Source organism: Callithrix jacchus, chromosome 1 (assembly GCF_049354715.1).
Source record: "Callithrix jacchus isolate 240 chromosome 1, calJac240_pri, whole genome shotgun sequence".
NCBI lineage: Eukaryota > Metazoa > Chordata > Mammalia > Primates > Cebidae > Callithrix > Callithrix jacchus.
Genome location: NC_133502.1, coordinates 99176151 through 99198387, shown reverse-complemented (window position 1 = coordinate 99198387; position 22237 = coordinate 99176151). Strand labels below are relative to the sequence as shown.

The 22237-nt window shown below is 36.6% G+C and overlaps 1 protein-coding gene across 1 annotated transcript in view; it reads right to left on the bottom strand.

Annotated features, from left to right (window-relative positions):
- The window catches only part of GKAP1 (G kinase anchoring protein 1), a 96811-nt gene that overhangs the window by 56854 nt on the left and 17720 nt on the right, over positions 1–22237 (bottom strand). Inside the window, exons 5-6 of the mRNA XM_002742794.5 lie at positions 4802–4879; positions 1270–1393 (exon numbers count right to left, since the gene is read on the bottom strand). Of these exons, the coding sequence (XP_002742840.1) occupies positions 1270–1393; positions 4802–4879 (202 nt within the window). The remainder of the gene's footprint in view (positions 1–1269; positions 1394–4801; positions 4880–22237) is intronic.

Genomic DNA, 22237 nt, shown 5'->3' with positions numbered 1-22237 from the left:
ATCAAATAAAATGCTCTGTCAATGAACAAACAGCTGTTCATATGGTGAGCAACTATTCTGACTGGTATAGACAAAGCAGTGTTCAATAAGTTTCTGTGATGATAGTAATGATCTATACCTGGACTAACATGGAAGCCACTAGTCATATGTGGCTACTGAGCACTTGAAATATGGCTAATGCAATTAAAAACTACATTTTCATTTTAATTTTTATTTAAGCTGCCACACAGGAATAGTAGCTACCACATTGCACAGCGGAGGCTAAGGATTTTTAGCATTTCCCATATTAAAAATAATGTGCTTTGTGGTTTGTCTTCAAAAGTTTAGTGGATAGTAAAATTCCTTCTGTCTTCTCCATTTGATAAAAAATACAAATGGACCAGGCACGGTGGCTCAAGCCTGTAATCAAAGCACTTTTGGAAGCTGAGGTGGGAGGATCACCTGAGGTCAGGAGTCAAAATTTCTGATTTTAAATTACTTTAAAACGCCAAATGGTTTTAGTTTATTTCCAAACAGTTTTGTCCCTTCTAAAACTCATGCTGAAATTTAATTGCTGCCAGGCACAGTGGCTCATGCGTGTAGTTACAGCACTTTCAGAAGCTGAGGCTGGTGGATCTCCTGAGCTCAGAAGTTTGAGACCACCCAGGGCAACATGGTGAAATACAAAAATTTTGTAAAAAATACAAAAAATTAGCTGGGCATGGTGGTACGCACCTGCAGTCCCAGCTAATCGAGAGGCTGAGGCATGAGAATCGCTTGAGCCCCAGAGGGGGAGGTTGCAGTGAACTGCGACTGTGCCACTGCACTCCAGCTTGGGCTACAGAGTGAGACTCTGTCTTAAAAAAAAGAAGAAAGAAACTTAATTGCCATGCAACAATATTAAGAGGTGGGATCTTTAGGCTCATGAGAGCCACATCCTCACAAGTGGCATTGGTTATAAAAGGGCAAATTTGGTCCCCTCTTGCTCTCCCACCCTCTTGCTTTCACTCTTGCATGTGATCGCTTGTTAAGAAGACCCTCACCAGATGCTGGCATCTTAATATACCAGCTTCCACAACTGTGAGCCAGTAAATTTCCATTCATTATAAATAACCCAGTCTCAAGTACTCTACAGCAGTACAAAGCAAACTAAGACACAGGTTTACATTTTTTAACATTCTACACAATACATAAACAACTTTTACTTTTTTAAAATTAGATATTTACAACTGAAGTATAAAATAGAGGTAAAATAGTTATTTTAGGATAATAGCACTGTATATATATTACCTTCTGAATGAAAATCTTTTAGTGATACTGTGAGAGGTTTGTCTTTTCCCTGATGATTTTTTCTTTTATCTTTTTTATTCATAACTTTGGACTGAGTTGAAGCATTTTCAGCATTTTCATACTCCTAAAAAGAATTAGCAACGATTAAGTTCAGTTTACAAATTGTAAAATAAACTCATCAATAAGTAATATGTTTCTTAAAGTTTACTTTTTAAAGATAAAAGGCTAATAAAAAAATAAAATTTAGGCTAGCCAAATTGCATAAAGGGATACCTCCTTATATATTTACTCAATCCTTACGTCTTAAACATTAAAATAAAACAAACAAACAAAAAGTCATACTTAGTTTGTAACCCCCCTCCTCATTGCTACCTTCTTCCTTTCAAGACCAAATTTAAGACCATAATCAGCAATTTCCTGCCTCAGCCCACTGAAATCTGGCTTCTGCCGGTTCTCTGACACTAAAATTAAGGTAAACCTCCTATTTATTGCCAAATCCACAAACACATTATTTTTTTCAAGCATCTCTTGGTGTTCTTAATATATTTCTAACTACTGCTAAGTCTCCTTTGCTGGCTTCTTTTCTCAACCTTCTAAAAAATGTAGCTGTTGTTCACATTATCGCACTCTTAACCTATTTTTTTATGCTTTATACCCACTGCTCTTCAATCTCAAAGTTTAAAGTTCTGCCAACAAACTATTTCTGTACAGAGACAACGAAACTGCAATGTTCAATAAGCATCTCCACAGTAGATGTATTCTATCTTCCCATCTCACCACCCTGCCTTCCCCACTCTATCCTTTATGAAGTACCTTGTTATGCTGCCACCACCTACGTGTCTAAGTTGGAAAGCTCAGAGTATCCCTGCCTACTCTCCTATACACCTTATAGCCAATTAATTACTAGGTCTTGTTTAACTTATCTCCTGAAGATCTCTTAAATATGTTCTCTCTTCCTTGTACATTTTGTCATTCACCCTATCTTCTTTTGCTTGGATACTGCAACAGTCTCTAATTTTAGCTCCTCAATCCATCTTGTATACTGTTACACATGAGTTTCTAAAATAAAAACCCAAAATCAATCTAAAAGTTAAAATGATTAAACAGCTTTCTGCTGATGGACGTATAAAACCCAATCTCCTTGCTGAGTACATGAGGTAATTTATGTCCTATCCTTCTGGCTGTATCTCCAGAAGTTCTAGGTCCTTAAATGACAGTTTTTCAAATTATGCTATATTCTTTCATGGGTACATGTTATATACTTGCCATTCCTTCCTTCATGCCTACCTTTCCTCTTGTCTATCTCATGAACTTCTAATACATCTAATAAGACTCTTTTTTGAGAATCCTTTCCTGAAATGTATACTCAAAGGCAGTCAAAAGTCTTCTATTTTTCTGAATTTCCACTGCACTGAGAACACACATCTATCTCTCAATACTATACACTATGTCTCCTTCCACTAAACTCAAAGGGCGCATTTTAGCTATTCAATAAATACTTGATGAATAACTGGTAGAACAGAGTAGAAAATGCCATCCCAAACTGTAGTTATCTGTTATAAAAATCCTTAGGCTAAAACAATTGTATTAAGAGTTATTTTATTGGAATATTGACTTTTATCTCAATGACTACACATCAGTATAATCACATCAAACTACCTATTGCATACAAAAGAAGTTCTTCCTTTCTCTTAGTCATTATTGTCTGCTAAAACCAATGATTTTGAGTACTGCACCTATGACTGCACAAAGAACACCGGCTGGGAGTATGACATTTTATCAGCACTATTTACTTCTCTTCTAAGGATACAGGTGAACCTTCTAGCTTTAGAATCTAGACATACATCCATAAATCTAACAGCAAGAAGTCACCTTTGTATGATAATATTCTATTTTATAAATTTTATCTTCTAATTGAGCAAGACAGGATTACTTTTCCAGTGTAACCTGATAGTCCACTTAAATGATTAAATCATAGTAAAACCAGCTGTATCAATTTTTGTAATTTTTCTGCTTTGTGTCTAAATGTATATGTAACAATAATGGTCATAGTTCATTCTTCATCATTTGGCATAACAGAAAGAGGAATATAGAAAAGAAACACACATAATATACACAGCCCACTTTATTGACAACTTTTTTCCTCTTCCCTTGAACTATAAATAAGTAGCAAAATCAATGCTGTGAATTTTTTTGTTAAGATGGGATCTCCCTTTGTTGCCCAGGCAGGAGGAGTACAATGGCACGATCATAGCTTACTGCATCCTCTAACTCCTGGGCTCAAGGGATTCTCCCACCTCAGCCTCCCAAGTACCTGGGACTACATGCTCACACCAACTACCATGCCCAGCTAGTTTAAAATATATATACGTATATATTTTTAGAGATAGGGTCTTGCTGTGTTAACCCAAGCTAGTCTCAAACTCCTAGCCTCAAGCACTCCTCCTGTCTCAGCCTCCTGAGTTGCTGCTGTGAATTTTAATTATTTGCTTCTTTCCATTTTGGATGAAGACACTAATGTCCAAGAACATGGCCAAGAAGTCTTAAAGATGACCAGAGGCCATTTATGATCAACCACTGAGTAATCACAGCTTAAACAAATGTTATGAACCAAAAAACAATCCCAATAAATGTTAAGGACTAAACTATTAAATGAGATTAAGATAATGAATACTCACACAATTTAAATACAGAAACTGTAAACCAACACTTCTCTTTACTTAAATACTCCTACAATAACAAGCTATAAAATGGATTTCAACACACAACCTATTATCAAAGCTCAGTGACAAATGCTGAGTTTTCAAGGCCAAAATTTCAGAAATGGCCTATTTACTTGATTATAGTGCATCTCTGGCAGAGGGTCTCTTAATAAATGCCCCTGTAGTAGTAGCCATGTTAAAATTTTAAATCCACTTATTTCTATGTTCATTTAAAATGAAAATAATCGAAAATTTACGCCTGTAGCACTTTGAGAGGCCGAGGTAAGTGGATCAGCAGAGCTCAGGAGTTCAAGTACAGACTGGCCAACATGGTGAAATCTCATCTCTACAAAAAAACAAAAATTAGCTGGGTGTGGTAGCTCACACCTCTAGTCCCAGCTACTCAAGAGGCTGAGATGTGAGAATCTCTCGAACCTGAGAGGCAGAGGTTACAGTGAGCTGAGATCATGCCACTGCACTCCAGCCTGGGCAACAGAGTGAGACTCGGTCCCAAGAAAAAATAATACTAAAAATAAATTAAATTAATCATCTTTTGTGAATTTTATTTTCTCTCTTCCCTTAATCTTGGGTGGGGAAACTCCTTAACCAAACATTCCAAGTCACCGGACAAAGCTTAGTCCAATTATTTCTGTTCTCTCTCAAAACAAGAAGAAATCCTATTATAAACATGTCTTGGTAATATTTTATTACAATAATTAATTTTTTGACAAACTTTATAAAAGAAATTTTATGTAAAATTCAAGTAGGTTGGTTTTAACTTTTCACCAGTTAAACTTCTAAAATATCAAAATCAATAACTATGTAAATACCTTTTTGCGTTCTTCATATTCTAATTTACTTAGCAACAATGCCTTCTCAAGATCTGCTTCAAACATTTCAGATGTCAGCTAAAAAAAAAAAGTTTCACAACAAACAGTATCATTACATCACACGAGCAAAATAACCATACACATGACTACATATAGAGGAAAAGAAAGCAAATACGTTTTAAAAAAATATGGAGTCCCCAAAGTTATCTTAACCACGTCAAACTAGGAAGCCTATATTCTATAGAAGATATCAAAATACAAACTTCCAATTTTGAGGTTTCTATTTTTCCTCTTCATTGTTAATTATCTGTTGTATATGATATAACCTTATTTTTTATCTTAATAAAAAATCTTAAACAGTTGGCACTGTAATAGATGTCAAAGACAATATTCAGTTTAGGAAACCAAAAGTCATGAGTGATTATTATTCAAAAAATATTAACACTTAAAAATAACTCAACAAGAATTATTAAACACAATATACCATTTCCTGAATATAGAAAACAACCACAGGTACAGAATAAGGTTGCCAAATGTCCTGGTATAAGGTGTTACAGAGTAATTGTTTATAGTGCATCTTTTTACTCTTAAAATGACAATGTGGTTGCTTTACCTTTAAGTCATCTAATGAAGATCATTTAATTTGTGATCTCTATTTGTTTATTTTTCACCAATCTCACCTAACTTCTTACAATCTAGCTTCCACCACCCTCCAATCAAATTAATCTCTACAACTTACTTTTCCTAATTATCAAACAAAATGCTGCAGTAGCTGGATGGGACTTTAGGTTTCCACTACTGGGGATAAGGTGAGTGTGTCTGCAGCTGTATGTAAGATAGCTGCAACATGACATGGGTAAGCATCCTGGACTTGTGTACATGTATGTATCTGACAACAAAAGCATCATTTTAGTGGATACCTCTTGTTTTTATCTGTCCAGAATCCCTTCCTTGATTCATTTAAATAACTACACTTCATTCCAAAGTCCAATGGTTTCAGCAGGATAGCCAGTCACATAATTCTGTATACTAAGCACTACCATACCACACAAACACACAAGCTATCATCACCAATGACAAAAGGTGGAGGCAAGTCATTCAACTCATTTTTTTTTTTTTGCTCTCCGAGGAATTAAATTTTGAGAACAAAGAAAAAGCAATGGGGGTTTATTAGCTGATGGTAACCCTCAAAAAGTGACATCTTCTAGCTCATGCCTCTGAGCACTCCCAAATCCCTTGGTTTCCAACTTTCCCATGACCTAATTGTTTAGTTTTTAATTCAAATCTGAGAATCACTCAGTATCCTTCAAAAAAGTTTTCTTGCCTAAGCTAATCATAACTGTTTCTACTGCTTAATGATTTTTAAAATCTAAACTAAAATAGAAACCAACTCCAAAAAAGAAGTGATCTGTTTCAAAGAAATACCCTAAAAACTAGAAAAATGTTAATACTGGACACTATGAACTAAACCTTTCATTTCTAAATAAAGTCATCCCTTTGAAAGCATCTCATCTAATCTTATGGTGCGACAATAAGAAGAAAGGAAAAAAGATTAAGTTTACACAGAAAAACATTAATCTTACACAGAAAAACATTAACTCAGAAAAATACAATTAGAATTAAAATGGTAAATAATGGTATATAGGACTAGAAAATCAGATTAAACCCAGTGTAAATTACACATTCTTTATGGAATAACTGAAAAGAATTGAAGAATTAATTTAAATTAGTAATTAGCAGGAAAAAGTAATAAATTACTCTTTTAGACTTGTATATATTTGTTATGTACATGGGTATTCAATAGTTATAAGGTAAAAGGAAGTTTACATCAATGTATCCACCTAACCTCAAAGCAAACTGATGAAAAATGTTTCACTATAATTAAAGAACAGCAGTCAGCTGAGTGCAATGGCACACGCCTATAATCCCAGGACCTTGGGAGGCCGAGGTGGGCAGATGATGAGGTCAAAAGATTGAGACCATCCTGGCCAACAAGGTGAAACCCTGTCTCTATATTTAAAATAGAAAAATTAGCTGGGCGTGGTGGCAAGCACCTGTAGTCCCAGCTACTGGGGAGGCTGAGGCAGGAGGATTGCTTGAACCCGGGAGGCGGAGGTTGCAGTGAGACAAGTTCACAGCATTGCATTCTAGCCTGGTGACTGGCGACACAGCGAGACTCCATTAACAAAAAAAAAAAAAGGTAACAAAACTAGGCTGACATGGTGGCCCATGCCTGTAATCCCAGCACTTTAGGAAGCCAAGCTGGGCAGATCACCTGAGGGCAGGAGTTCAAGATCACACTGGCCAACATGATGAAACCCCATCTCTACTAAAAGTATTAAAAAAAAACAGGCTGGTGTGGTGGAGCGTATGCACTTGTACAGTAGCTGGGACTACACGTGCATATGGACCATACAAGGCAGGACAATTGCTTGAACCTGGAGGTGGAGGTTGCAGTGAGCTGAGATTGCGACACTGCGCTCCAGCCTGGGTGACAGAGTGGGACTCTGTCTCCAAAAAAAAAAAAAAGTAACAAAACTACTTAAGTTTATTCTGAACACAGTTGGTTCAATTTGCCACTAAACTTTTAATCCCTATTGATGACATTTATTAATTGTAGAACGGGCATTTGAGATTATTTCTAATATGTCACATAGTCTGATGATATTCCAAAAATAAGTTACTGGGCAGATCAGGTCAGGAAGTTGAAAGTCTTACTAGATGTCATTTTTATTTTTCATCATATTAACTCACAGAATTTAAATATTAAGACAGCTCATTCTAATAGCATCATAAGAACTGAATGAAATGAAATTTTAAAGTAAAATATATGGCCCTCCCAGCAATTAATTCTAACTGTAGTAGTTCAGACTTTAAATTTACCTTTTAATTATTAACACAAACTAGTATAGGAGAAGATGCAGGTAGACAAAAATGATTTAAATTTAAATTTTTGAAAACTAGAACAAATCTAAAAATTTCACTGCATGATCAATCAGCCACTAAAGATTTATTTAGAGTCTTCTAGGGTCTGTGCCCTCCCTGCCTATGGAGCTTTAAATTTAAAGCAGCAGCATAAATTTGGCTTTTGCCCTTGAAGAATTCCTACCCAGTTGAGAATGTAAGATTAACATGTATAAACTACAGAAAATAGAATAAGACATTAAGAGAGCTACAAAAGTTCAGAGAAAGATTAACAACAAAGGTAATTTCAGAGATATAGACAAAAATCAATTTAAGTTGGTATTTAAACATAGATACAATTTGGATAGGCAGAAATAGAATTGCAAGAAGAGCAAGCCACATTATAATGTTATCATATTAAAAATAGATATGCTATGGGATACTAAGAAAAGTCATTCTGACAAAAAGTGATTTTAAACATTACAAGAGAAAGATGTGGAAAAAACACAGGAATTGGGGGATCTTAGAAATGAATAATTCAAATTCCTATTCCACCCATGCTAACTGTGATTTTGAACAAGTTTTATTAACTTCTGTGAATCTCAGAACATTTAAAAAGGACATTGAAATATCAACTGTACAAGGTAGTTTTGAGGATTTAAAGTTGTAATATGTATGAAGTGCTTAGCACATTTCCTGGCATAAAACCAGTACTAAGCAAATTAGAGTTACCTTCCCATGTTGGAGAATAGCAGAAAATATGATTGCTTAGGGCAGCATTAAGTTCCAGACACTGTCTAAACTTTGAGGACATAAGGCAGATAAAAGAGGAATGCTAATACCAAATAAAAGTAATTTTTAAGACATAAACTGAAATATTAGAAGAAGGAGAACCTAGAATCAATGTGTCTGACTAAGCCATTGCAATCTCAGACAGCATATGGGCACCTGGACCAAAATGTAGCAGTGTAGAAAATAAAGAAGGTTCTATCTTAGAAGAGACTGATTAAGTTTTGGAACACTGACTACATGAAAAGTGTGAAAGAATCAAAGATAAGCTTTTTGACCTTAGATAATAGGGAGATGGTAGCACAAGACTAACACATCAGAAAAGAGAAAGAAAACATGATTTGAAATTCTGTAAACATAGCTTTATTCTCTGTCAGAGACTGCTATGAATGTAGCTGACAATCTAATCAGTAAATGTATAGGTAAAAGAGAGAGAGACAGAGACTGGGCCTGTAAGGCTGGCTCCAGGCAATAAAATGAAAATAAAACCATACTTTTAAAAAAGTACCTTGTTTAACTTTGTGAATGTTAAGTTCCTTACTATTTTCTTTTTATTTCTGGGAGAAGGAGGAAAGGAAGAAAAAGAAGAAATAGTAGGTACTAAAATGCCTACAGAATTCAAGAAGATACTTACATGTGCATAAGATGGAGTACTTCAGATCCCCTTTCTCTTGACTTCCTCATTGCCTCCTAGTCCCCATCTAATTGTAAAATTTATTTTTTCTATTTAAGCAAATCTATAGCTCAATCAGTTAAAGAGTATGAAGAACCAATGAAAAACCTAAAGGAAAGTAAATATTTTGGTACGAAGACTTTTTTTAAAAATTAATTTTTAACTCTAAGTACCATTACAATTTTCCCCATTTACATCCAAACAAAACAAAGTGCAAATGAACAGTCTTCAATTCTTATAGTAAGCATGGAAATATAGTTATTATAAAACAAAAGAGATAACCATTCTGAAGACATCTAACACTTGCAGTCAACTAATTAGACATAATAGCATTAGTGCATTGTGGTCCTCTAACTCAGCGATTTTCAAAGTGTAGACTACCTATCTTTCAGTAACTTGGAAGGTAGGATTATTGTCCCAGAAATCTTACAGTAGTCTTATTGAACATAATTATTTTAAAGGTTGTCAGAGTTCTACAAATACTACATATATCATTCACATTCATTACCACATTAAGTTCATCTCAGCTAATGTATTTTTATGTCTTTTGAGTGCTGCTTGCATTTACTAAGTCTGCATTTTTGTTGTATGCTTTATCATATCTCCCAGCAATAAAAATGGTTCAATGAGTCACGAAAGAATTAAAAGTAGTGAAAACAGAACCGTAAATAATGCAACTTATAAAAACAATAAATTTTGAAATTAACAGGACTCCAATACAGTGAATATAGACTATAAATGTGAATGTATTAGGATGAGAGTGACATCACAAAAGCAGCAGAAAAGCAAAGTTATAAATAGAAAATTAAGATAATGGGCCGGGCGCAGTGGCTCAAGCCTGTAATCCCAGCACTTTGGGAGGCCGAGGCGGGTGGATCACGAGGTCAAGAGATTGAGACCATCCTGGTCAACATGGTGAATCCCCGTCTCTACTAAAAATACAAAAAATTAGCTCAGCATGGTGGCGCGTGCCTGTAAACCCAGCTACTCAGGAGGCTGAGGCAGGAGAATTGCCTGAACCCAGGAGGCAGAGGTTGCGGTGAGCCGAGATCGCGCCATTGCACTCCAGCCTGGGTAACAAGAGCAAAACTCTGTCTCAAAAAAATAAATAAATAAATAAAAAGAAAATTAAGATAATGAATATTTAAGTTTTTAACTTATTGAGTCATCAATCTATTTGCTCCTAGCTACCTGCCATTAAATCTGGTCAGAAGACTGGGTGTTGTGGCTCATGCCTACAATCCCAGCACTTTGGAAGGCTGAGGTTGGTGGATTGCTTGAGACCATGAGTTCAAGACCAGCCTGGGCAACACGGCAAAACCCCATTTCTACTAAAAATACAAAAAATTAGCCAGCCATGGTGGAGCATGCCTGTAGTCCCAGCTACCTGGGAGGCTGAGGTGGGAGAAACATCTGAGCATGGGAGTCGAGGCTGCAGTTAGCCATGATCACGTCACTGCACCCAAGCCCAGATAATGTGAGTGAGACCCTGTCTCAAAAAATATATAAAAATTAAAAAAGAAAGAAACTTGGTGACCAGTGGCCTGAAGACATCACAGTTTTTGTTTCACTTTCAAACAAAGCCTAGAGACCTGTAGGAGTCTTTCCAGAACAAGTACTAAATAATGCTTTCCAGCACAAAAGTGATGAATTTTCTTGTTAAAGAGCCAAAAATACAATGGATTTATTTGAATTTACATTACTTATAAGGAAATCAGGTACAAGTCAAACTACTGCCAATGGATTTATTATAGAAGCCACAAAGTTAGTGATCAATTTATACTCACAAACAAAACCAGAACAAGCTATTGGAAAAATACTTTTATCAAATGAACTGAAGGATGTCAGGTGAGAGAGAACTTTCTATCACGCACATGCTAACAGACATTTCACTTTAGAGGGAGAAAAATACCAGAGATGTGTAGAGTTTGAATCAATACAGTAACAGGAAGAAACACACAATAAAATTTGGTCTGTTTATCACTGAAACCCTTAAGAAGAGATTTTTCTACTTAGTTAACTTTTGAGTCATGACTTTTAAAAAAAGGTACACTGCCCATTCAGTATGATATTGGCTGTGGGTTTGTCATAGATAGCCTTTATTATTTTAAGATACGTTCCATTGATAACTAGTTTATTCAGAGTTTTTAGCAGAACGGGCTGCTGAATTTTGTCGAAGGCCTTCTCTGCATCTATTGAAATGATCATGTGGTTTTTGTCTTTGGTTCTGTTTATGTGATGGATTATGTTTATAGATTTGCCTATGTTGAACCATCCTTGCATCCCCAGGAGGAAGCCTACTTGATTGTGATGGATAATCTTTTTGATGTGCTTTTGCATTCAGTTTGCCAGTATTTTACTGAAGATTTTTGCATCTATGTTCATCATAGATATTGGCCTGAAATTTTCTTATTTAGTTGTGTCTCTGCCAGGTTTTGGTATCAGAATGATGTTGGTCTCATAAATAAGTTAGGGAGTATTCCCTCTTTTGGTATTGTTTGGAATAGTTTCAGAAGGAATGGTACCAGCTCCTCTTTGTACGTCTGGTAGAATTCGGCTATGAACTCATCTAGACCTGGACTTTTTTTGGTTGTTAGGCTATGAATTGCTGCGTCAACTTCAGACCTTGTTATTAGTCTATTCAGGGATTCAACTTCTTCCTGGTTTAGTCTTTGGAGGGTGTAAGGAATTTATCCATTTCTTTTAGATTTACTGGTGTATGTGTATAGAGTAATTTTTAGTAATCTCTGTATTCCCTTTGAAAATTGTCACTAAACAAGGGTTCCTTCTCTCACCATTCCTATTCAATGCAGTATTGGAAGTTCTAGCCAAAGTGATCAGGCAAGAAAAGGAAATAAAGAGTATTCAATTAGGAAAAGAGGAAGTCAAATTGTCTCTGTTTGCATATGACATAATTGTATATTTAGAAGACCCAACTGTCTCAGCCCAAAATCTCCTTAAGATTATAAGCAACTTCAGCAAAGTCTCAGGATACAAAATCAATATGCAAAAATCACAAGCATTCCTATACACTGATAACAGAAAGAGAGCCAAATCATGAACAAACTCCCATTCACAATTGCTACAAAGAGAATAAAATACCTAGGAATACAACTAACAAAGGACATGAAGGACCTCTTCAAGAAGAACTATAAACCACTGTTCAACAAAATAAGAGAGGACACAAACAGACGAAAACATTCCATGCTCATGGTTAGGAAGAATCAATATTGTGAAAATGGCCATGCTGCTCAAAGTAATTTATAGATTCAATGCCATCCTCATCAAACTAGCATTGACCTTCTTCACAGAACTGAAAAAAACCACCTTAAACTTCATATGGAACCAAAAAAGAGCCTGCTTGGCCAAGACAATCCTAAGCAAAAAGAACAAAGCTGGAAGCATCATGCTACCTGATGTCAAACTGTACTATAAGGCTACAGTAATCAAAAGAGCGTGGTACTGGTACCAAAACAGAGATACAGAGAAATGGAACAGAACAGAGGTCTTGGAAGTAATGCCACACATCTACAACCATCTGATTGTTGACAAACCTGACAAAAACAAGCAATGGGGAAAGGATTCCCTGTTTAATCAATGGTGTTGGGAAAAGTGGCTAACCATGTGCAGAAAGCTGAAACTGGACCTATTCGTTACACCTTATACAAAAATTAACTCCAGATGGATAAAAGATCTAAACATAAGACCTAGCACCATAAAAACCCTAGAAGAAAATGTAGGCAATACCATTCAGGACATAGGCATAGGCAGCATAGGCAAGGACTTCACGGCTAAAACACCAAAAGCAATCGCAACAAAAGCCAAAATAGACAAATGGGATCTAATTAAACTTAAGAGCTTCTGAACAGCAAAAGAAACAATCATTAGGGGGATGGAGGCAGCAAACCACATTGCCATGTATGTACCTATGCAACAATCCTGCATGATCTGCACATGTACCCCAGAATCTAAAATACAATTAAAAAAAAAAAAAAAGAAACAATCATTAAAGTGAACTGGCAACCAACAGAATGGGAAAAATTTTTTGCAAGCTACCCATTTGACAAAGGGATAATATCCAGAATCTACAAAGAACCAAACAGATTTACAAGAAAACAACAACCCCATCAAAAAGTGAGTGAAGGATATGAACACGCACTTTTCAAAGGAAGAGATTTATGCAGCCAAAAAACATATGAAAAGATGCTCATCATCACTGGTCATTAGAGAAATGCAAATCAAAACCACATTGAGATGCCATCTCATGTCAGTTAGAATGGCGATCATTAAAAAATCTGGAGACTTAAATGAAAGTTGCCAGGAGTAAAAAAGAAAAAAAAAATCTGAAGACAACAGATACTGGAGAGGATGTGGAGAAATAGGAACACTTTTACAGTGTTGGTGGCAGTGTAAATTAGTGCAATCATTGTGGAAGGCAGTGTGGCAATTCCTCAAGAATCTAGAAATAGAAATTCCATTTGACCCTGCAATCCCATTACTGGGTATATACCTAAATGATTATAAATCATTCTATTATAAAGACACATGCACACATATGTTCACTTTGGCACTGTTTACAATAGCAATACTTGGAACCAACCCAAATGCCCACCAAGAATGGACTGGATAAAGAAAATGTGGCACATATACACCATGGAATACTATGCAGCCATAAAAAATGATGAGTTCGTGTCCTTTGTAGGGACATGGATGAATATGGAAACCATCATTCTCAGCAAACTGACACAAGAACAGAAAACCAAACACTGCATGTTCTCACTCATAAGTGGATGTTGAACAATGAGAACACATGGACACAGGGAGGGGAACATCACACACTGGGGTCTGTTGGGGGTTGGGAGGCTAGGGAAGTGATAGCAGTGGGTGGGGGGGTTGGGGAGGGATAACATTAGGAGAAATACCTAATGTAGGTAAAGGGGGGGATGGAGGCACAGCAAATCACCATGGCATGTGTAATAATCCTGTAAGATCTGCACATGTACCCCAGAACTTAAAGTATAATAATAATAATAATAAACACTGCATAGATAATTCTTTCAAAAAAAAAAAAGGTACACTGGAATTAATAATATCAGTGCATCATGAATAAAACAATTATACCTGAACAACATCTACACAGAGATTTACTCATAGGCAACAGCTGTTGGTGAAAGTTTCTTGATCTTGTTCAATCATTTTAAAGAACTAAAAATTATGCCTACAACCAAGTCAAAGCCATGCCCTACATGTTTTTTTAAAAACAGCTTTACTGGCCGGGCACGGTGGCTCAAGCCTATAATCCCAGCACTTTGGGAGGCCGAGGCGGGTGAATCACGAGGTCAAGAGATTGAGACCGTCCTGATCAACATGGTGAAACCCCGTCTCTACTAAAGATACAAAAAATTAGCTGGGCATGGTGGCGCGTGCCTGTAATCCCAGCTACTCGGGAGGCTGAGGCAGGAGAATTGCCTGAACCCAGGTGGCGGGGGTTGCAGTGAGCCAAGATCGCGCCATTGCACTCCAGCCTGGGTGTCTCAAAAAAAAAAAAAAAAAAAAAAAACAGCTTTACTGGGATATAATTTACATATCATTTCTATACATCATATATCATAACACCCATTTCAATTAAGAAACATATACATCTTCTGATATGTACATCTCTACGCAAATAATAAGTGGGTAGAGGATTTTTCACAATGAAGTATGCTGGGATAGATAAAAGTTCGCTACTACTTAGAATTAATTATTTATTTAACTAGCTTAAATACTCAGCACCAGTGTTTTTTGATTGTTGGTGCTCTTTATTTAGATTTGTTTTTTAATTGGCAGGAGCACATTTCAGAAAAATTTGCAGAAAGTATAATGGTGGTATACTTTCTCAGTTATTGTATATCTGAGAGTGTTTTTATTTGTTTTTTGAGATGGGGTCTCTGTTACCCAGGCTAAACTGCATTGGCATGATCACGGGCTCACTGCAGCCTTGACCCCCAGGCTCCAGCAATCCTCCCTGCTCAACACCCTGAGTAGCTGAGACTACAGGCATGCACTACCACACCCAGAAAATTTTTGTATTTTTTTGGTAGAGATGGGAATTTGCCATATTGCCCAGGATGGTCTTGAATTCCTGGGCTCAAGTGATCTGCCTACCTTGGCCTCCTTAAGTGCTGGGATTACTGGCAATGGCTGCTGCACCGGACCTCAGTATATTTCTTTCACATTCACACAAATGACTTCTTGGCTAGATATGGAATTCTTGGTCCTAACATTTTGGTTCTGGTATTTAAAGTAGCCAGCCTGATTCTTTACCCTGTGTAGGCAACCAGTTTTCTCCTGTGCATATATTTATACTATTATTTCTGTATTCTTCATTCTTAAAATTAGAATCTAATTCTTAAAAGACTTAAATTTGGTGTTATTTTCAAGCTTAGATTCAAATCTTAAGCTTAGGGAAATTTTTATCAACATAATATTTTTTGTAGAACTGGGGTCTCGTCAGGTTGCCCAGGCCAGTCTTAAACTCCTGGCCTCAAGCAGTTTTCTTGCCTCAACCTCCTAAAGTGCTGGGATTACAGGCATGAGCCAGTACACTTGGCCTATCAATATAGGCCTGCCTCTGTTCTGTTTGTTTCAGGGACAGTAATTATGCCTCTGCTGGATTTCAATTCAGTATTCCAATCTATCGTGTCAATTTTATCAGCAAAATTTATCTCAAATTTTCCTTCACATGATTGGCTCAGCTTTCTTTAGCAGATACTCTGGTCCTTCTAATGAAGTTTTTAATCTGCTATGATGTTATTTCCTAAATTTTAAAATTCACCCATCTCACTTTTAATTCACCCATCTTCCCTTTTAATTTCTAACTTTTTAAATTTTAGTCCATTATTTTATCTTAACTTGTTATGTAACACTACTATTCCCTTGACTTTTACAAAATGTTCTAGCCTTTTTTTATTAAAGCAAAACATAGGTGTTATCTCAAATCAACTTATTTCCTGAAGCAAATCTTTTTCAAGGTGTGCTTTCACTCCAGACACTAAGTACAATGTTTTTTTCCTTCATGTGGCAGAAACTTTTCTTCAGTTGACATGAGATCAACTAAGATCCAGTGTTTGCTCCTAAGTCGGTGAACAGGGTGCTTCCCTACTGTCCATCTGATTGGTTAATTCTAGTTCTCAGACTGAACGCTGAGGCTTAGTTGATGTAAATCTGCATTATCAATATGGAGATTTGGAAGTAGGAAAACTCTGTCTTAGTATGATTTCTCTTTTGTGTTTGACATAAGCAGCCAAGTAACAGCTAAGTTTTCCACATTCAGCTTTGTCTGGCTCAGCCCTCCATGCCTGAAATTTCTCATACTGTATCAGGAAAACACCCACCATACTGTATGCTTTCTGCTTAGTATGTAATCATTGACTGATCCCTCTACATGTAGCTACTTTTGAAATCTATTATTAATCTATTAATCATAATAAAATAGATTCCAAACAGTATACTGTCCATCAGTTGCAAGGCTTACCCTTGTCTCTTCCTCACCTCTCAGGGTAATTATCCCAAGATCTACTCTACTTCCACACCTTTGATTATTTTCTTCCAAGTGAGGCTCCCACATAAGGTTCCAGGTCTTCCTAAGTGACCCATCAGTAGTATACTCAGCAGAAATTTGTGTAAGTTCCTGGGCCTTGAATGGCATCCTCATATAGGATCAGGGCCAAGAGTCAGACTATTTCCTTTTCATCATTACCTGGTCATTTCAACAGCAATCACTGGGAGCAGAAGAAAAAGCAATCAGACATCTGTGCTCAAGTTCCCATGTTGCATGGAATTTATTTTGGGGCAAATTTGAGTAGTTTTCCTTCATCAGTTCTCCAGTGCACTTTGGGCCACTAGGAGAAAGTCTCTCCAATGAAAACACTAGTAAATTCTATTACTGGCTAAGCAAGTAGATCATCAAAACATTTATACTTGTAAACAAGAATCGGACATAATGAATATCTTATAAAGAAAAATAAATCAAATAACCCCTAGAAACAGTACAAGATTATTTATCCAGTATAGCAGTGCCTGGAACTGCCATTTGAACAGCACTACCTCATGGCTCTACAGTAATAATTGATGCTCATAATGATGAGCCTGAGGCACTGCAAAATTATTTCCTTCCTAAAAGAAATGTTATAATTTGCATAGTTTATGTTAAGAGAATAACTTAGTACAGTCTATTTCTTTTAAAACTGGCAACCCAAGAATGATAGGAATAGCCACTCTACTAGATCTAACATTTGCTAGAATGATACTCATTCTCAAGACATCAAATGACAGTTTAACAGGCAAATATTCTCATCACTTACTATACATATAGCATCTCTTAGAGTACCTTCCAGGCTTAGTATGTTATTTTCCTGGACTCCACACACAAAAAAGAAATACATTGGTCTTAATGAGTTATCTATTTTATTTGGTTGTTAATAATGACATTTAATAGAGACAGAGAAGAACAAAATATCATGTATAGGTTAAAGAAACAAACAACAGTCAAGTTTCCCAAAGACTTTATATATTTTATACATATATAAATAAAAAAATATATATTTTTTATTTATATATAAATAAAATATTTACTATATATATATTGTATTGCACTTTAGGTTCTGGGGTACATGTGAAGAACATGCAGGACTGTTGCATAGGTACATACATGGCAATGTGGTTTGCGGCATCCATCCCCATCACCTATATCAGGCATTATTCCCTATGTTATCCTTCCCCCCCCTACTCCCCACTGTCCCTCCCCTAGTCACCACCCACAGACCTCAGTATGTGATGCTCCCCTCCCTGTGTCCATGTGTTCTCATTGCTCAACACCCGCCTATGAGCGAGAACATTCAGTGTTTGATTTTCTGTTCTTGTGTCAATTTGCTAAGAATTATGGTTTCCAGGTTCATCCATATCCCTACAAAGAACACAAATTCATTGTTTTTTATGGCTGCATAGTATTCCATGGTGTCTATGTGCCACATTTTCCCTGTCCAGTCTATCATTGATGGGCATTTGGGTTGGTTCCAGTTCTTTGTTATTGTAAACTGTGCTGCAATGAACATTCATGTGGATGTGTCCTTATAGTAGAATGATTTATAATCCTTTGGGTATATACCCAGTAATGGGATTGCTGGGTCAAATGGAATTTCTATTTCTAGGTCCTTCAGGAATTGCCACACTGTCTTCCACAATGGTTGACCTGATTTACACTCCCACCAGCAGTGTAAACATGTTCCTATTTCTCCACATCCTCTCCAGCATTTGTTGTCTCCAGATTTTTTAATGATCACCATTCTAACTGGCGTAAGATGGTTTCTCAATGTAGTTTTGATTTGCATTTCTCTAATGACCCGTGATGAGGAGCATTTTTTCATATGTTTGTTGGCCTCATATATGTCTTCTTTTGAAAAGTGTCTGTTCATATCCTTCGCCCACTTTTGAATAGGCTTGCTTTTTTCTCGTAAATCTGTTTTAGTTGTTTGTAGATTCTGGATATAAGGCCTTTGTCAGATGTAGATTGCAAAATTTTTTTCCCATTCTGTTGGTTGCCGGTTCCCCTTGATGATTGTTTCTTTTGCTGTGCAGATGCTCTGGAATTTAATTAGATCCCATTTGTATATTTTGGCTTTTGTTGCCATTGCTTTTGGTGTTTTAGCTGTGAAGTCCTTGCCTATGCTGCCTACGCCTATGTCCTGAATAACTTTGCCTAGGTTTTCTTCTAGGATTTTTATGGTGTTAGGTATTATATTTAAGTTTTTAATCCATCTGGAGTTAATTTTGGTGTAAGGTGTCAGGAAGGGGTCCAGTTTCTGCTTTCTGCACATGGCTAGCCAGTTTTCCCAACACCATTTATTAAACAGGGAATCCATCCCCCATTGCTTGTTTTTGTCAGGTTTGTCAAAGACCAGATGGTTGTAGATGTGTGGTGTCGCCTCCAAGGCCTTTGTTCTGTTCCACTGGTCTATATCTTTGTTTTGGTACCAGCATCATGCTATTTTGACTACTGTAGCCTTGTAGTATAATTTGAAGTCAGGTAGCATGATGCCTCCAGCTTTGTTCTTTTTGATTAAAATTGACTTGGCTATGCAGGCTCTCTTTTGGTTCCATATGAAGTTTAAGGTGGTTTTTTCCAGTTCTGTGAAGAAGGTCATTGGTAGCTTGATGGGGATAGCATTGAATCTATAAATTACTTGGGGCAGCATGGCCATTTTCACAATATTGATTCTGCCCTAACCATGAGCATGGAATGTTTCTCCATCTGTTTGTGTCTTCTCTTACTTCATTAAGCAGTGGTTTATAGTTCTCCTTGAAGAGGTCCTTTACATCCTTTGTTAGTTGTATTCCTAGGTATTTTATTCTCTTTGTAGTAATTGTGAATGGCAGTTTGTTCTTGATTTGGCTCTCTTTAAGTTTGTTACTGGTGTATAGGAATGCTTGTGATTTTTGCACACTGATTTTGTATCCTGAGACTTTGCTGAAATTACTTATCAGTTTTAGGAGATTTTGAGCTGAGACAATAGGGTCTTCTAAATATACAATCATGTCATATGCAAACAAGAGACAATTTGACTTCCTCCTTTCCTAACTGAATACCCTTTATTTCTTTTTCTTGCCTGATTGCTCTGGCTAGAACTTCCAATACTGTATTGAATAGGACTGGTGACAGAGGGCGTCCTTGTCTAGTGCCATATTTCAAATGGAATCCTTCCAGATTTTGCCCATTCAGTATGATATTGGCTGTGGGTTTGTCAAAAACAGCTGCTATTATTTTGAGATACGTTCCATCAATATCTAGTTTATTGAGAGTTTTTAGCGTACAGGGCTGCTGAATTTTGTCAAAGGCCTTCTCTACATCTATTAAGATAATCGTGTGGTTTTTGTCTTTGGTTCTGTTTATGTGGTGAATTACATTTATAGACTTGTGTATGCTGAACCAGCCTTGCATCCCCAGGATGAAGCCTACTTGATGGTGATGGAAAAGCTTTCTAATGTGCTTTTGCATTCAGTTTGCCGTATTTTATTGAAGATTTTTACATCTATGTTCATCATGGATATTGGCCTGAAATTTTCTTTTCTCGTTTAGTCTCTGACAGGTTTTGGTATCAGGATGATGTTGGTCTCATAAAATGATCTGGGAAGGATTCCCTCTTTTTGGATTGTTTGGAATAGTTTCAGAAAGAGTGGTACCAGCTGCTCTTTGTATGTCTGGTAGAATTCAGCTGTGAACATATCTGGACCTGGGCATTTTTTGGTTGGTAGGCTATTAATTGCTTCCTCAACTTCAGCCCTTGTTATTGGTCTATTCAGGGTTTCAACTTCTTCCTGGTTTAGGCTTTGGAGGATTCAAGTGTCCAGGAATTTATCCATTTCTTCCAGGCTTACGGGTTTATGTGCATAGAGTTATTTGTAGTAATCGCTGATGGTGGTTTGTATTTCTGTGGAATCTGTGGTGATAACTAACCTCTTATCATTTTTTAGTGCATGCATTTAATTCTTCTTTCTTTTCTATTAATCTGGCTAGTGGTCTATTTTATTGATCTTTCAAAAAATCAGCTTCTGGATTATTGATTTTTTGAAGTTCTTTTGGTGTCTCTATCTCCTTCAGTTCTGCTCTGATCTTAGTTATTTGTCTTCCGCTAGCTTTTGAGTTTTTTTGATCTTGCTCCTCTAGCTCCTTCAATTTTGATGATAGGGTGTATATTTTAGATTGAAAATTGGGCGTTTTCTCATGTGGGCATTTATTGCTATAAATTTTCCTCTAGACACTCCTTTAAATGTGTCCCAGAGATTCTGGCACATTGTGTCTTTGTTGTAGTTGGTTTCAAAGAACATCATTATTTCTGCCTTCATTTCACTGTTCATCCAGTCAACATTCAAGAGCCAGTTGTTCAGTTTCCATGAAGTTGTGAAGTTCTAAGTTAGTTTCTCAATTCTGAGTGCTAATTTGATTGCACTATGGTCTGAGAGACAGTTTGTTATGATATCCGTTCTTTTGCATTTGCTGAGGAGTGATTTACTTCCAATTATGTGGTCAATTTTAGAGTAGGTGTGATGTGGTGCTGAGAAGAATGTATATTCTGTGGATTTGGGGTGGAGAGTTCTATAAATGTCTATTAGGTTTGCTTGGTCCAGGTCTGAGTTCAAGTCCTGGATATCCTTGTTAATTTTCTGTCTGGTTGATCTGTTTAATATTGACAGTGAAGTGTTAAAGTCTCCCTCTATTATTGTGTGGGATTCTACATCTCTTTGTAGGTCATTAAGAACTTGCTTTATGTATCTGGGTGCTCCTGTATTGGGTGCCTATATATTTAAGATCGTTAGCTCTTCTTGTTGCATTGATCCCTTTACCATGATGTAATGCCCTTCTTTGTCTCTTTTGATCTTTGTTTGTTTAAAGTCTATTTTATCAGAGACGAGAATTGCAACTCCTACTTATTTTTGCTCTCCATTTGCTTGGTAAATCTTCCTCCACCTGTTTATTTTGATCCTATGTGTATTCTTGCATGTGAGACGGGTTTCCAGGGTACAGCACACTGATGGGTTTTGACTTTTTATCCAAATTGCCATTCTGTGTCTTTTGATTGGGGTATTTAGCCCATTTACATTTAAGGTTAATATTGTTGTTACCTTGCCATTTTGATGCTAGCTGGTTGTTTTGCCTATTAGTTGATGTAGTTTCTTCATTGTGTTGATGCTCTTTACCATTTGGTATGTTTTTGGAGTGGCTAATACTGGTTGTTCCTTTCTATGTTTAATGCTTCTTTCAGGAGCTCTTGTAAAGCAGGCCTGGAGGTGAAGAAATCTCTGAGCAATTGCTTATTCATAGAGGTTGTTATTTCTCCTTTGCTTATGAAGCTTAGTTTGGCTGGATATGAAATTCTACACTGAAAGTTCTTTTGTTAAAGGATGTTGAATGAACTCTCTTCTGGCTTCTAGGGTTTCCGCTGAGAGATCTGCTCTGAGTTTGATGGGCTTCCCTTTGTGGGTAATCCGACCTTTCTCTCTGGCTGCCCTTAGCACTTTTTCCTTCATTTCAA